This window comes from Onychomys torridus, chromosome 10 (genome assembly GCF_903995425.1).
Source record: "Onychomys torridus chromosome 10, mOncTor1.1, whole genome shotgun sequence".
In the NCBI taxonomy this organism is placed as follows: domain Eukaryota; kingdom Metazoa; phylum Chordata; class Mammalia; order Rodentia; family Cricetidae; genus Onychomys; species Onychomys torridus.
In genome coordinates this window covers 30,213,236-30,229,840 of record NC_050452.1, presented here as the reverse complement: position 1 = coordinate 30,229,840, position 16,605 = coordinate 30,213,236, and the positions used below count along the sequence as shown (strand labels likewise).

The window sequence follows — 16,605 nt, the reverse complement described above, 5'->3', positions numbered from 1 at the left end:
AACCTGTGTACACCTCTCTGGACAGAGGCCCCAGGGAATCCCATACCTCTAGCACGGCCACCTCCTGTCCATTGCGAAGCAGCCGGAAAGTCAGTGGGTGCTTAGAATCCAAGCCTGGAATCACCTCACAGCCACGGAGAGGGATGGAGACGATGTGGGTCTTCAGGTCGGCCCTGTCCTTATGGAAAATGAGCTTGCTATCCTTCACTCTGCACCAGCGCTCCCGCCAGCGGCTGTTGGAGAGCACGTTTAGGTACCCTGTAAGGAGAGGATACCACAGCTCAGCCTCCTGAGCAAGCTAAGGTACAAGTGAGCTCTACCCAGGTCCCTTGTCTGTGGTCTCTTACAGACCAGGGAAGTGCCATGCATGAAACACATGCTCACACCCCAGGTTTGAAATGTTAACAAAGAGAGAAGAGCCATTATTATACAGCTAGCTCTCCACAGGACCTGGAAGCTTTTCACTGGCGCAGAAGCCATTTTATGGTGTAAGAACCAGTTTCAGATGCTTGCTGTTTACATGGAAACCTGGAACCCACCTTGAGACAGTGACAGTGGATGTGGAATGTCTAGAAGGCAGTGGGGATTGACAGCTGCCTGCATGTAACAGAAGAGAAATCGCATGCAAAAAAGATCTAACTGCAAACACTGTAAGCAGGGCATGGAAGACAGAGAAGTAAAAGTATCTGAAGATGAAAATCCTCCAGGAAGTGGGAGGCTTGAGGAGTGGTGAGCTCTCCAGCTCTGGATGTGTTCCAGCAAGTGACGGAACATGGCTGGTATGAGCTCCCCACCCACAGGCCCGAGGCCTCCTCCTGGTCTCTATGTTCCATCCCCACATGTGGAGGCGAGGGCTTCGTCTCATGGGGAGACGGACGCAGACAAAACCTGGCCGCCTGAGTCTGGCTCTATGTGATGGTGTTGCTCATGTATCTGTTATGATACTGTATCTTCAGTGTATCACAAAGGGGTGTGATGTCACACGTGACAAAATTATAGGGAGAATTATCCCCTAACAGAGAAAAATCCTCAAACACATGGAAATGACAATTTGGGACTACCACAAACACAAAGCACATTTTTCTAGAAATACTGAGGCATGAGTTGGGGGTTCCATGGTGACTGTGGCAGCTGTGGCCGTCGTGACTACTATGGCCTACAACTGTTCCACATGCAGATACCACCACTCAGAGATTAGAAGAGACTGGACAGTGGAAAAGGGTAAACAGCAGGTAAAAAGCAAGATGGTGAGGAATGCTGGGTGTCACTCAGCCTCTTGCAATCCTTGCACATGTATGCTCACATACTCAGGGCCCAGGCAAAGTTTTGTACATCTCTGATGAATAATTTCAAGATATTACTCAATGAATACCCATATCTGCAAAGTGTGGATCCTCATCTGGGTGTGGGTCGCCCAAACCCACACACCCCAAAGTGCACCTCTTGATGAACAAAAATTACCTTTTACCATGACAGTCAAGAAATCTGTGAGGTCACAGACACAAGGACAGAAGCCTGTGGGCTCTAGAACAGAGGACTTGCTCTCTCGTGTTCAGGCAGCTTTTAAACTTGAGGAGGCACCCTCAGTTGCAGGGAGCCCTACCAGAGGCCACAGTCAGCCCCGATGCCTACATGAAAGCAGTGGAGATGGATAAGGAAGGTTATTCCCAGCACGGCTGCAGGCCTCACCATAGTTACATAACACTGCTCTTTTAAAGGCTTTTCATGTGTAGATAGAACCGTCCTGGTTTGATACTATTTTAAAAGGAAAGCCCTGCTTTAAAATGCAGTCAGATAGACATCTTAGTGGACCTGTCGCTCTTGGTGTTGTGAACACCACCTACAGGCATCAGTCATGCTGAAAGCCACATGCTGGACTTCTGAGTAGATGTCACCTGTGTCAACAGAGCCTAAGTGTTTTCTGAGCACAAGTCCACAAACAGGATGACGGGAAGCCCTTGAGTAACTTGATATACTCCGTAGGCAAGGCTCACACACACAGCGACTGTTTAACCACTGTTAAAGAGCCACCCTCCCTGGGAGTGACAGCACACGCCTGTGATCCCAGCGTGCAGCATTGAGGGGCAGGGAGGATCAAGAGTTCAAGGCCAGCCTGGACTATATAATAAGACCCTGTCTCAACAATAAAAACTGACCAGTGTGGGAATACATGAATATATTTTCAGCACTCAGGAGGTAGATGTAGGAGGACATGAGTTCAAGATCAACCTGGATGGCACGGGAGACCCTACTTTAAAAAAAGCACTGAACTCTATGGCATCATGGGAGTCACGGAGCTGCCAGGTAGGAAAAGGATATGTCTTGTGAAGGTCTGCAGAACCAGCAGCTGAGCTGCCATTAGCTGGGCCTAGGCAATGAGCAGAAGATATAGAGGAACAGGACCTCCAGTGACCACACTGTAGAGAGCCTCAGACACCAGGTCAGGTAGATAGTATCAGACACTGGGCCAGTCAGATAGCCTTAGACACTAGCCTGGGCAGATATCCTTAGACACCAGGACAGACAGATATCCTCAGACACCAGGACAGACAGATATCCTCAGACACCAGGATAGGCAGATAGCCTCAGACACCAGGACAGACAGATAGCCTCAGACACCAAGATAGGCAGATGGCATCAAATACCAAGACAGACAGATATCCTCAGACACCAGGACAGACAGCCTCAGACACCAAGATAGGCAGATGGCATCATATACCAGGACAGACAGATAGCCTCAGACACCAGGACAGACAGATAGCCTCAGACACCAGTATAGGCATATGGCATCAGACACCAGCCAGGGTAGATAGCCTTAGACACCAGAACAGGAAGGTAGCCTCCGACACTAAAGCAGGCAGGTAGCCTCAGCCAGCAGACTGGGCATAAGGTACTAGGGCATTGTGTCCGTAGTGAGACTAGTGAGAGACTAATGCACACCTGGGGAACTTAGCAGCAACACCCCTGAACTGCCCATGACTCTGATCTAGGGTTCACAGGCAGCTGCTTCCCCATGTGCACACAGCTGTCTCTGGACACCGCCTACCATCTGAGCAGACACTGCCTCTGCCGTGCCCTCTCTCCAGACAGAATCTGGCCACAGTCACCAGATGCCATAGCTTGCCCAAAATGCTAGCCACAGAGGAATGATTGCATGAGACAGGTCCTCCCTTGATTTAGACCATGACTTCATGGGGCATTACCATATTTAATACATTCCTGGGATTTAAGTTTCAAAGAGGGAGAGAAAGTAAGTTTCCCTGGATAACAGGCCTGGCTCACATAAACAGGAAACTCTTAGACGTGTCCATGGTTCTGTGTTTGTCAACTGGCTTCGGTGGTACCCCACTTTCTCAAAAAGGGGGTTCCCAACTTTTTGTTTTCTTGAAGGAGGGAACACAGAGATGAGCGAGGCCAGGCAGAGAATGGCAGAGCTCCCCAGGCAGGGATCTGGAGTCAAAGGGTAGGTAGGTCCCACTCTTGGTACCAACACCCCCTGCCTTGCTGAGGGGATCAGCCAGATCTGCGAGCTGAAGCAGACATCTGCCACCAGAGGGTGCCAGAGTGCAGCCAGGACCTAAAGGCCTGGACTCTGGACAGGCACAGAGGCTAGGGGCTTCAGGGAACTGTATCCCAAGCTTTACATAAGCAATTACAAGGGTTTTGTTGTTTTGATTTGACTAGTTTTATTTTTTGTTTTTGTGTGGTTTTTTGTTTTTGTTTTTGTTTTTGAAAACAGGGTTTCTCTTTGTATCCCTGGCTGTTCTAGAACTCGCTCTGTAGACCATGCTGGTCTCGAACTCACAGAGATCCACCTACCTCTGCCATCTGAGTGCTGGGATTAAAGGCATGCACCACCAATGCCCAGCTTGGTTGGTTTTTGTTTGTTTTTTTGTTTGTTTGTTTGTATCGTTTTGTTTTAAATCTCACTCATGTTATAGTAAGGTACTAACATATCTTAAAAACTGGGTAATTTCAGTTTAATATTTTGAGATTCTTTCCACTCCAAATTCCACAGAAAGAAAGGCAAGAATAAACAAGGCTTCATTAGAATTACAAAGCTAACTTTACAGGCCTGAGATTCTACATTTTTCTCCTGACCCTGGGCAGGGCTGGTGAGTGGATATGTTTGGTTGACTTTAAGGCATGGCAGGTGAAGAATGGACAGTGACCATAATGTAGGCACTCGGTGCTTCACAGCTCATCTTCCACTCCCACAGAAACCAAGGACCTGCCGGAGCCCATGTCCCAGACAAGCAACCTGAATCTCCAAAGCAGTGACTTTACTACCATGTGCTGGGCCCCATGCTGGATGATGAGGACTCAGCAGAGCAGTGTCCTACTCTAGTAATGCAATGGGAGGCTTGGACAAGACTGAGATCACAGGTGTGTAGCAAGTGAAGGTCTCTAAGTTTGTGCCCAGGATGGTGTGACTAGTGTGAGGTGCCTGTGGTGGGTGGGGGGGGGGGGGGGGGTTGACAGAAAGGAGAACTGAAAGGAGGGTGCACTTCCATAAAGTAACAAGAACCCCAGGACTAATTCAGGCCATGGTAGGCCTAATGACAACCACCGTGGGTGTGGACTCTTGGTGCATCTCTAGGGTACATTACCTGGAGGGCAATGGGAAAAGCTGCCCAGACCAACACTAATGCATTCCTCAAAGACCTCTCTGGAGGACAGAGACAGAACCTGGGACAACCCAGCTGCATCTGCAGGTCTGCTCCTCGGCCCCTGAAAGCCCTGCAAGAGCACCCAGGAAGCCACAGCACCCCATCCACCAGAACCAGACTGCAGTGCTCAGACAAGCACCAAGCTCAGCTCAGTAACTCCAGGGAGTCTTTTCTGCCTGCTCAGCTGCTCTCCCTTCTTGGCCCATCAGCTTAGTGCTGTCTCCCAGCAGCTGCAGGGGCTCAGCTTGGCAGGGTCAGTCCCCCGGGCCTGAGTCCAGCTCCTTTCCTCTGCCCAGAGCCCTGCAGCTGCACTGAAGGGCTGAAAATGGCCATTGTTCCCTGTTCCCCTAGAGACACTTCCCCTCACTCCTGGTCTGGCAGAGAGCTGCTTGGCAGCTTTAGAGTTGTGTGGCAGAGGCCAGAGTTGTGTGTGGCAGATGCCTCGGGCCCTTGCTCTCAGGATCACCCACACTCTCAGGAAAGTGACCGGCATAGAGACGAGCCGCTGTGTGACAGCAACAGTGCCAGCAGAGCAGCTTATGGGGAGGCCTGCAAGACTGTGCTCTTCTGATAAGGAAACACAGGCGAGGACATGAGTTACAGGGAGTCAGAAGATGTTTGTGGGGGTCGGGGTCACCCAGTCTGCCTTCACAGAGCTCTGAGAAAGTCACACCCCTCTCTGAGCATCAGTGTTCCCTTTTGCCAGAAGAGGCTCCAGACTTCACCCTCACTTGCCTGCCTTGTCAATGTACAACCATTCCTCCTAAAAGCATTTTTTTTTTTTTAACCTCTAGTCAGGCTTTTAATCCCAGCTCCTAGGAGACAGAGGCAGTCAGATCTCTGTGAGTTCAAGGTCAGCCTGATTTACATAGTGAGACCATGTCTCAAAAAAAAAAAAAAAAATAATAATAATAATAATAATTTCTATTTCCTCCACTGACGTAGAGCTGTTAAAAAAAAAAAAAAAAAGAAGCAAAACTCACATTAACTCCCGACTTCAGTAATCACCAGGGCTGATGGCCAAAGCAGGAAGATGGAGGTTGGCCAGGAGCAGGATGGCAGGGTCCCCAGACCCTCCCCACTCTGTCACAGTTCTGTTCAGTTGGCTTTACTGCAGGCAAATTCTCTCCTCGTGGAAGGGACTATGATGTGGAAACCATCATCACCAGCTGCCCTGATTCTGTCCTTCTGTCCCCAACAGCCACTTGACGAGAGGGGGAGTCTGAGCTGCACCGGGCTCCTGGTACCTACAGAGGCTATGATTCTGTCCTGAATCAGCCCCCACGGAGGGTGCTCAATGAGGGAAGAGCGTACTGTAAACAGAACGACTTTGAATGAAGGAATTGTGTGTTCACACCGATGGGAAGTGGAGTCTGCAGCAGTAATTCACAAGGACAGTGAAGCCCATGCTTGTTTTCATTTTTGTTTTTCTGATAGAGGGTCTTACTACATAGCCCTGGCTTGTTAGTACTCACTACACAGCCCAGGCTAGCCTTATTGGCAGCAACCCTCTAGCTTCTGCCTCCTTGGTACTAGGATTATAGGAATGTACCCCATGCCAGGCTCCATTCTTGATTTTTTTTTTTAAAGAAGGAAAGGGCCTGTTGGTAGAACACCAGCCTAGAACATCTCTAGTACTGTCCAACAAAACAAATCAAAAGGCAAACAGCTCTCTTCCCACTTAGGAGGTTTTCCCCCTTGAAAGAACTACATAGTTCTCCTAAGTATGCTAACGGGGCTATTACAGTATGATATCGCTTCCACTCTCGTGGAGGCTGTCCCCAGCGGCCTGGCCACAGCCTAACTTAGGTGCTATAACAGCACCCTCCACCTCTTTGCTTCCCCACGGTGGTCACCACTGGCTGTTATAAACATTCCTCTGGTTTGTTTCCGTTTGGTTCCTTTCTTTAGCCCCTAGCCCAGAGGCCATGGTGGGCAGTACTGGCTTGGTTGCTGCCATAGACCACATGCTTTACCCAATCCCTGACAAAGCACCCACCCCCCTCAAAAAAAAAGGACAGAAGACAAACTGTGGGATGGACAGCTGTCTCTGGATCTAGAAGTCTGATGCAAAGGAGACTTGGTGCTAGAGCTTTGGCTTGGCTTGTACCCGTGTCTTGGAATGCTGGAGTGGAACTGGGGAGGTGTCATCGTGCAAGAGAGAACATTGTTTTTTAACCTTGAAAGAACCGGGAAGAGCATTGCATACCCCTGAAGATCCTTTCACTACTAAAACCTGAGAGTGCTTTCCACAGTTCAGATGGCCCCAGAGCACACCCAGGGACAGTCTGTTGCTCTGCTGCTGGCACGTGGCAGGGTCTTACCACAGGTAGGCACGTCTTCCTCCGCTGACGATGTCTGCTCATCTGTGGATGGTTTCTTCTTCCCCAGACCAATGATCTTGGTGATTTTCTTCCCGGTGACCTTGGACACAGTTCCCTTGCCATCTGACTTGGGGGTTTTCTTCCTCTTCACTGTCAACACAAAAGTGTGTCTTAACCATTCATGTCAAGTGGGAAAATCACAGCATTAATCACCAGGCCATTCTTCCCCCGCAAACTGTTACTCATCATGTACATGAGCATCTGTGATGAACCAGCTGTGGGTCCAGATGTTGGGGTCACAGAAGGGTATGGCTGCACCCAGAAAGCCTATACTCCAGGGAGGACCAGGTATGGTATGTACACATGTGCATACAGACACATGTGCATTATCAGACACACATGATGTACTGAAGGCAACAAAGGATGGCAAATAATGGCAAGAACCATGTGGAGATGGGAATGACTGGGAGAGTAGCTGAGTGGTCAGACAGAGCCTGCCCTGGCTGACTGCTCAGACATAAGGAATGAATTCTGTCTGTCCTAGAGGGAGCAATGCCCAGGTAGGAAGATAGGTTGACACATACCGTCAGTGTGGGGAAGATGGAGGTGCCCAAGAAACCAAGGGAAGCTGGTGTCATTACAGTAGCAGGCTGGCTGACAAGGAGCAGGTCTTCAAGGATGGAAGGGAAGTGGGTCCTCATTAGGGGTCTCTCTTGTCCATTTTGGACACTACTCTAAGCTTCCCTGTCTGGAGCTCTCAGATCAGAGGCCTACCTTTCAGACCATCATCTCTCATTTGGCCAGGACGGTGATGGTTAGAAACTGTCAATATATAAGTCTAGAAACATTTTGTACAAAAAGAATTTTTGGCTTCCCTAGCGAAACCAGAAGACCTGGAAATCCTGGACTCACACATGCATCACCCTGATGCAGAGTCCATGCAGGTAGTAATAGCTCCAAGTGCTGCCATAGGGAAGTTCTCATCCCTCCACACTATGCCACGGGGGGGAAGTTGACTGCCAACTGATGTCCTGCATCTGCTCCTGCTCAGCCATGTCTACCCACCTCTCCTACCCTCAGACTTCACTCATGAACCCAGGGACGAGGCTCAGAGAAGTGAGGACAGATGTGTAAGGACACACTTGGACCTGAGGGACCTGATCCTTCCACTCAAGAGCAGCTCTGGGCAAAGGCTTGTCAGCCCATCTCAGTCTATTAAGCGTGCCATGTTCTAGAGCCAGGGTGCAAGGCCCTTCCCCAAGGGTCTCCTCCAGTGGGACACAGCCTCTCTGGGGTGCACTTCTGCATCAAGAACAATACAGCATTGCCTCGTTCCCTACATACTTCTAATGCAACCCTTCAACCATTTATGACAACCATTTAGGCAAGGCAAACCCTTTTAGAATGCAATGGCTAGCCAGGCTCCATTCTCCTTTTTAGAAACAACTAGACCCCAGCCCATCACATGAATTATTTCAGAGACGGAACATCCAGGGACATGTGACATACTATAGAATAATCCCCTAGCCCCTCCTCTAAACACACATGCTCACTCACAAATGCCCCTCTTCAGTCCTCTCTGGTGAAGAAGAGGAAATGCTCCCCATTTCTACTTCTACCTGTCCCCCACCCCAATAAGATCAGCGGGTGAATCCCCGCCTCCCCTCTGGTGTAAAAGCAAGTATCAATGTCTGAGGAAAGAGCTGCCATACTGTAGCTAAAAGATGAAGCCATGAGGAATTTGAAGACAGACAACATTCTATACTGAATGTTCCTGCCTCAGCCCCGTAATTCTGACCCCAAGAGTGGCTGTATTTGGAGATGGGAGTCCTAATAAAGAAAGTTACGTGAGGCCATATGGTGTGAATGATTGATCCTAAAAGTAGTGCCCTTTTATAGACTTCACAGAACATGTGAAGACACAAGCCAGGAAGAAAGGCCCCCGGGGACCAGCCCTGCCTGTGGCCTTGATCTGAAGCCTCTGCTGTTTGTACCCCAGCCTGCAGCATGTGATTTTACTGCACAGGCATTTTTGACTTATTTTAAATAAACTAGGTTAAGGCCTCCTGAGATCCTAGGGGAAATACCCATGGGAATGTCTGTGCACCCCCTTTTCCATGCTCTTAGACACACATTTACTAACTGAGTACTGAGAACCTATCCAAAGCCTCGGTGGGAAGACCCAGCACTTCCTCCTCTACCAGACAGAAGCCCAGAGAAAGAGATCTGGGTCAGTTCTCCTTCAGTCCAGCCAAGACACAGGGGGTGGGAGTGACAGTGTTTAGCTCCATCAGTGGCTTGCCAGGAATCCAGAGATGAGCTTCATTGCCTCCTATTCCCAGGCTAGCTGGAAGTGAAGAGACCAGTCACCCTCCCACTCAGGCAGCAGGACTCTGAGAGAGTAGGATGTAGGATTCAGAGTCGCAGCATAAGTGAGCCCAGTTCCTGCCAGCAGAGTACTTGCTGGACTCCAGACTCTAAGGCAGCGAATAATCACATCCTAGGTCATCCTTGGAAGAAAGGTCCCTATGTGGGGACATGATAGGAAAGCCATCAAGGACACTTTGAGGCTATTCAGTGGGAAGGGGCAGGATTTAGCACATTGCCAAATTCAGACGGCAACAGAGAACTCTCAACTCAGAGAGGCAGAATGTTGGAAGAGTTCAAAGAGCAGAGATTCAATGACAAACCTAGGCAGGCTCACTTTCTCCTACAGAGATGGAAATGAAAGGGTTTCTGTAGTCTAAGGGAAGCAAGGGAGGGGAGTGACATCATCAGACCCCGGGTTCAACAGGTCCACCCACAGACACCCCATTGAGGATTCTGTCTGAAAGGCACAGAGCACTGGGTGTGGGCAGCGCAGTTTCTACAGTCTAGGACTTCTAGTCTCTCCCCACATCTGCTATAGGACAGTCACTGACTCCCCAGGGTTCATCTTGAAAGAAGAAATGGGCATCTCAGAGGAGAGCTTTGATTGCTGCCTTCTCTGGTGAGACCACAGTGTGGAGGAGCTTCCTCTCTGTGACCACCACAAAATCCATCACAGAAGGGCCAAGCTAAGGAATGCTCGACCCACATTTCTCCAATGCAAGTAGAGATCAGCAAGGATCAAGAAGAAGAAGGGTAAGGGAGCTCAGGGTGCATCTGGGCCGTGAAGTTCCTTTGTGATCTTTGACGAGCAACTATAATACATTAGGCATAGTGTCACACAAAAGGAAAATGTGTGAGCCAAGTCACCTGCCCATTCCCAAACACAAAGCTGTCCTTGTTAAAAAAGAGAACAGGAGGGGCTGGAGAGACCGCTTGGCAGTTAAGAGCATGTACTTCTCTTACAGAGGACCTGAGTTTAGATCCCAGCACTGATATCAGGTGCCTCGCCTCTAACCCCAGAGATCCAAAGCCATCTTCTGGCCTCCACAGGCACCTGCACACACATGTGCATAAACTCTCATATGAATAACAATTTTCTTTTTAAAGAGTGAAGAGGAGATTCCTAGGGACATGAACATCCAACAGACACATAGTCACAGGTTCCCAGGGCCTTGGGGACATGAAACAAGAAAACTGGGCTGTCAACTGAGCTGTTACCTCAGCAGTGAAACAGTAACCTGGTGTGTGGCACCTCTGAGGTCCCAGCTTAGGAGGCTAAGGCTGGAAGACTGCCTGAGTCCATGAGGCTGAGATCAGCTTGTACAAAGAGACTATCTCACAACAAAAAGGACAAAAGCCCAAACTGAAAAGAAAGACATGAGCAAACAGCAAAACAGGGTATCCTGCCTCAGAGCAAAAGGTAAAGATAGCTTCCCAGGCTGAGCTCTTCATTACATAGAACATGGCTGGTAGGAGCTTCCACTCAAGAGCAGTTCTGGGCAAGGGCAAGACTAAAATTACATGTGGACCAGACTGCATTAGAAAACCACAATGAAGAAACAGACAGTGTGACCTTCCGGAGTGAACTGTCACACTGTCTGGGCTCCAGAATTCTCAGGGCTGGGACAGCTGTTGCTGCAGGACATGACTCATTCCCAGGTAGGAATACTCATCACATATGAGCCGCACAGATGAGGGCCCAGGCATCCTAAGCAAGGTCTCAGGTCCATGTGGAGCTCTCTCCACATACCCTCAAGTCCTACCCCTCACTCCAGTGCATACTCAGAATAAAACGTTCAGCCACACAGATGAGGGACAATCTTTAGGAAACAGATATTTCACAAATGGCTCACGGGAAGAGTATGTGAAGAGCCTCCAAAAGAAACAACCCCATAGGAATATGGGTAAAGGGTCTGAGGAGACATCCTTCTCGAGAGATATATAGGCAACAAGAACATTAAACTGCTCACCACTGGGGAGGCTGGAGCTGCACACCACCACACACCTATGCAATACCAGGTAAAGACTGCAGGCCAAACAGGGCAGCAAGCCCATGAGACTGCATGGCCACACAACCCCACTTCTAGATACGTCCTTGGGGACACAAAGTCCTGCCAGGGAGTCAGAATGTCCCCACCGTCCCCACATGCCAGGCCTGTGTAGAGCCAGAATGTCCTCCCAGTTTCCATATGTCCTGACTGGGATTCAGAATGTCCCCATAGTCCAGTGTGTCCCACCTGGGAGTCAGACTGTCCCTAGAGTCACTGTGTGTTCTGAGATCGGTCAGGGGATGATGATTAGCAGAAGTCATCTCCACAGGGAAGGCTGTGCAGCAGCTCTCACACTGAGGATCAAGGTGCACTGAGACACTGGGAAGAGACCCCAAGAGGTGGTACGCCTTGGATCCCAAGTGAAAGCAGGAAACAGCAGCAGCTTCCAGGGGTGGGAGGGGGCAGAGGTGACAGAGAGGAGTGCAAAGGAACACTGGGGTGACAGAAATGCTCTCTTGACTGTGTTGATGGTTACTTGCTGGAGGTATATATTAAAGCTCAAAGAATGATTAAGTCAAAGCTGGTGTGTTTTACTGAATATCATCTGCATTGCTATAAAGTCAAGTTTAAACAAGAGGCTTTACCCCCTGCACATCCAGGTTCACAGCAGTTCTGCTCTCAAGAGCCGAGGGTCAGAAGCACCACAAGTACCACTGGCAGACGAGTGGAGGGCAAGATGCAGTCCACATAACGGAATGTTATTCAGTCTTGAAATGGAAGGAAAGGCTCACACATGCTACAATATGGACGAAACTTGAAGACATTGTACTGGATGAAACGAAGCAGTTGTAAATGGGGAAGTACCACAGGATTCCACTTGAGTGAGGCCCCAGTGTGTGGAATCCAGAGATGGAAAGTAGAATGGTGATTTGTGGGGCTGGTGAAGGGATGAGGGACTTGGGTTTCATGGAAACAAGGTTTTGATTTGTGAAGACAGAAAGTTCCAGAGATGGACACAGGTGATGGGTAACTCTGTGTTTAATGTCCACAGGATACTTTAAAATGGTGGAAAATTGTAAATTCTGTGGTATATGCATTTTCCAAGGTTTGACAATCATTTAGATGCAGGTGGGACAAGAGAGAAAGGTTCTGGACTGTTGCAAATCCAAAGGCCTTCCTGTGTTCTCAGGAAACAGAAGGGTGGTGATGCCTACATAGCTGAGGCACAGAGGCTTCCCACACAGTCTCACTGCAACCAGTTTTTTGAGCTCAGATATTCTTGGCACGTATGTTAGAATCTCACCTTGTTCTTTTCCATTACATGTGGTGACTCCATTTTCCACGGCACCTTCTCCATCGGAGCTGGGCCTCTCTGAAGACAATTTCTATAAGGACACAAGGATCACGTTATTCCCACAGTGGTCATGCAGACCTGGTGAGGTACAATGGCTAGTGAAGCATTATCTTGGAACATTGCAGAGGCGGCACACCAGCACAGACCTACTACTGAGCACTGCAAGCAGGCACACTGCATTCGGACCTCATTTAAGAGCTATGAATGAACCAGGCCATTCATTCCTTTAAGTCCACACCACCATCCTTCGTTGGAAACAAAACAAGCACAGAGTCTGTAAGATGATTCCTTGGGGCTCAGTCCAAAGCAGGTACTGAAAATGGACAGGGCAGAGAACTGCAGACATGCCTACTGAAGGGCTGCAGTTCTCACAGAGTGATATTAAAACTAGTAAATATGAATGAAAGGATGGAGGCCTAAGGGGGCAGACATGAGGGATACCCTGGCTAACCAATACAGTGCTCATGTGTACAATTCATCTGCACAGAAAATAAAAACCACCAGCAAAACAAAAAGCTTCATGGGAGCTGACATCTCTCACCTTCTCCAGTTCTGCCTTGTTCACGGGGGCACTGGTGCTGGGTGGTGGAGAACACTCGGGATCCACAGGGCCGCTACAGCCATTGTAGGCATCTTTGATCACCTGTGGGAGTGAGACACAGTTTGAGCCTGCCCAGAGGCAAGGATAACCAGGTGATGCATTGAGTCCTGTGTGGGCAGGCAGGGGAACCCGGAGGGGGTCAACAACACGTGGTGTTTGAACTCACATGGACTTGACTTTGTTCATTCATTTGCTCTCAAAATCACCTGTCCAGTCCTGGAACTACACTGGGAAATGGCAGGAAAATATACTCCAGGTCCTCTCCAGAAGCTCCCTCCCACAGCACTGGGATGTCATCATAAGCAATGAGGGTCATCCAAAAAGTGAGGGACTAGAAAGGTTCTCAGCATTTAAGAGTATGTACTGCTCCTGTACCTGTCAAGTAGCTCACAACTACCTGTAATTCCAGCTGCAGGGAATTCGATACCCTTCTGGCTTCCTCAGGTTCCTACACTCACGTACGAAGACACATAATTAAAAATAAAAATAAATCTTTTTTTTAAAGAAGGTTATGTCTGACAAACTAAAGAACCACAAGAACAAAGCATGATCCTTTCACAAGAAGGTAACAACTACCTTAGAGCAAGAGGATTTGGGGGCTGTCCCAGGATGACATACAAGCTGTAAGTGAGTTTCACAAGGCTCTGGCCATGTGAGCTGACAGACAAGCTCCTGGACAGAGTGAACAGCAATTCAAAGGCCCTGCAGGATGTGACAGTGTTTAAGGAGCCCCAGAGTGTAGGGAAGGAGAGGACAGGGGAGCAGGGAATGCATGGTAGGTGTAGGGGTCCAGTCACATGTCCCCTTCAGGCCTGGGGAGGAGACTGAACTTGATCAGTGGGAGGAGAGATGGAAGGATCAGTGTGAGTAGGGGCTCCACAGCCAGGGTGAACGGCTCTGTGGCCTGGCTTTCACCTGGGCAGAATAATGAACCGTTCGGAGCCTGAACCGCCTCCTCCTCTAAGGAGCATAAATGTTCTAGATGCTTCTAAAATTCATGTTGAAAATTAAACTCCAAAGCAACAGCCTTGGAATGGAGTAGGGGTGGTTTTGAAGGCAGCAAAGTCAGGGGAGCTGAGCCTCTATGAAGGGCTCAGCCCTCAGAGAAGAGCTTCCATGCTTCTGTGTATAGGACACGGCAACTGAGAACCATCTACGAAGCAGAGCGCAGACCTCCACCAGTCTCCCAGCACCTGGACCACAGACTTCCCACCCCTAGAACTGTGACAAATTTCTGTTTAGGGATGACCAATGTGAAGCATCTTGTTAAAGCAAAGGTAATGGACTAAGCCCCTGCGACACTACCTTAAATGGTCACTTTGACACAACGTAGAGTTGCCAGCGAAGGAAGTCTCAAGGAGGGATTGTCTAGACCAGGTGGACCTGTCTAGCCAGATTGTTCTGATTCCATTAACTGAAGTGGGATGGCCCACCCATGGTGGGTGACAGCATTCTTTAAATTTGTGTTCTAGACTTTGTAAGTACAGAGAGGCCTGAGCACAAGCAAGCATGCCACTCATTGCTCACTGCTTTTGGCTGTGGGTGTGATGTGACCTGTCTACTTCAGGTTGCCTTAACTTGCCTGCAATGAAGGAGCTGTGAGCTGCGAGCCATCCTTCCTCCCCTAAGTTGCTTTTATCAGAAATAAAGACACCACTCTACAGACCAAGTCCCTCAGACACTGCCCAGAACATAGCGCGTGTGGATTGTTGAAGAAAACGAATTACACAGAAGTGAAAGAAAACCGGTGTAGGGAACGTGGGTGAGCACGATGCAGGAACTGAGGAGAGGGAAGGGCGGTCACAGCACAGGTGACAATGACAGCACAGGGGGCAGTGACAGCACAGGGGGCAGTGAGGCTGCACAGGTGACAGTGAGGCTACAGAGGTAACAGTGAGGATGAACAGGTGACAGTGAGGCTGCACAGGTGACAGTGAGGCTGCACAGGTGACAGTGAGGCTGCAGAGTGACAGTGAGGATGCACAGGTGACGGTGAGGATGCAGAGGAGACGGTGAGGATGTAAGGGTGACGGTGAGGATGCACAGGTGACAGTGAGGATGCAGATGTGACAGTGAGGATACACAGGTGACAGTGAGGATGCACAGGTGACAGTGAGGATGCACAGGTGACAGTGAGGCTGCAGATGTGACAGTGAGGATGCAGAGGTGACAGTGAGGATGCACAGGTGACAGTGAGGATGCACAGGTGACAGTGAGGATGCACAGGTGACAGTGAGGATGCACAGGTGACAGTGAGGATGCAGATGTGACAGTGAGGATGCACAGGTGACAGTGAGGATGCACAGGTGACAGTGAGGATGCACAGGTGACAGTGAGGATGCACAGGTGACAGTGAGGATGCAGATATGACATTGAGGATGCACAGGTGACAGTGAGGATGCACAGGTGACAGTGAGGATGCAGAGGTGGGATGGGGATGAGGCATGCAGGTATTGCCTGAGAAAGCAGCGGCCATTTCTGGTAGACTCACTTGGGGTCTGGGCACACACTTCTGTATTTCTATCCTCAGCATTGGGGTGACAGGAAAGACATAGAGGGGGTGTGGGCAATAAGCCTGGCTCCAGAGGCATATCTCAATCAGAGTTCAAAATAAGTTGCAAGCAAAGAGATGGTCCTCCCAGCCACAGAGTGATGCGCCTCCCGGGAAGAGGGCAAACCAGAGAACAGAGGAGGAAAACCAAGCATGCTCTTCCCCTTTCTATCCTGCACTTAGGGTAGTTAAAGGAGAGAAACTGGGTGCTGGTTGGTGGTGGTGCACACCTTTAATACCAGCACTTGGGAGGCAGAGTCAGTTGGATCTCTGGGTTCGAGGCCAGCCTGGTCTACAGAGTGAGTTCTAGGTCAGCCAGGGCTACATAGAGAAATCCTGTCTCCAAAAACTAAAAATGAATGAATGAACGAACGAATGAATGAATGAATAGAAACTGAGAGTTCAAGCATGATGGGATAGGAAGGCAGGAAGCAAGCAAGAGGAATGGCCTTAGGAGCAAGGAGAAGGAAGTCCAGGAAGGAGGGAAGTAGAGAATGGACAGCAGCCAGCTATCCCGGGTCTCTTTAAGGCAGTGGTTCTCAACTTATGGGTCATGACCCTTTGAGGGATCACATATTGGATATTTACATTATGAATTATAACAGTAGCAAAATTACAGTTATGAAGTAGCAACGAAAATAATTTTATGGCTGGGGGTCACCACACCATGAGGAACTGTATTAAAGGTCGCAGCATCAGGAAGGTTGAGAACCACTGGCTTAGGGGAAGCAGAAGGGAGGGAGG

At 49.3% G+C, this 16,605-nt stretch overlaps 1 protein-coding gene across 2 annotated transcripts in view; it reads right to left on the bottom strand.

The window, feature by feature from the left end:
* The window catches only part of Afap1 (actin filament associated protein 1), a 112,163-nt gene that overhangs the window by 28,834 nt on the left and 66,724 nt on the right, over positions 1–16,605 (bottom strand). For both annotated transcript variants that reach the window (XM_036200681.1, XM_036200682.1), the window contains exons 7-10: positions 13,251–13,352; positions 12,659–12,740; positions 6,995–7,144; positions 47–258 (exon numbers count right to left, since the gene is read on the bottom strand). In XM_036200681.1, coding sequence (XP_036056574.1) covers positions 47–258; positions 6,995–7,144; positions 12,659–12,740; positions 13,251–13,352 — 546 coding nt within the window. The remainder of the gene's footprint in view (positions 1–46; positions 259–6,994; positions 7,145–12,658; positions 12,741–13,250; positions 13,353–16,605) is intronic.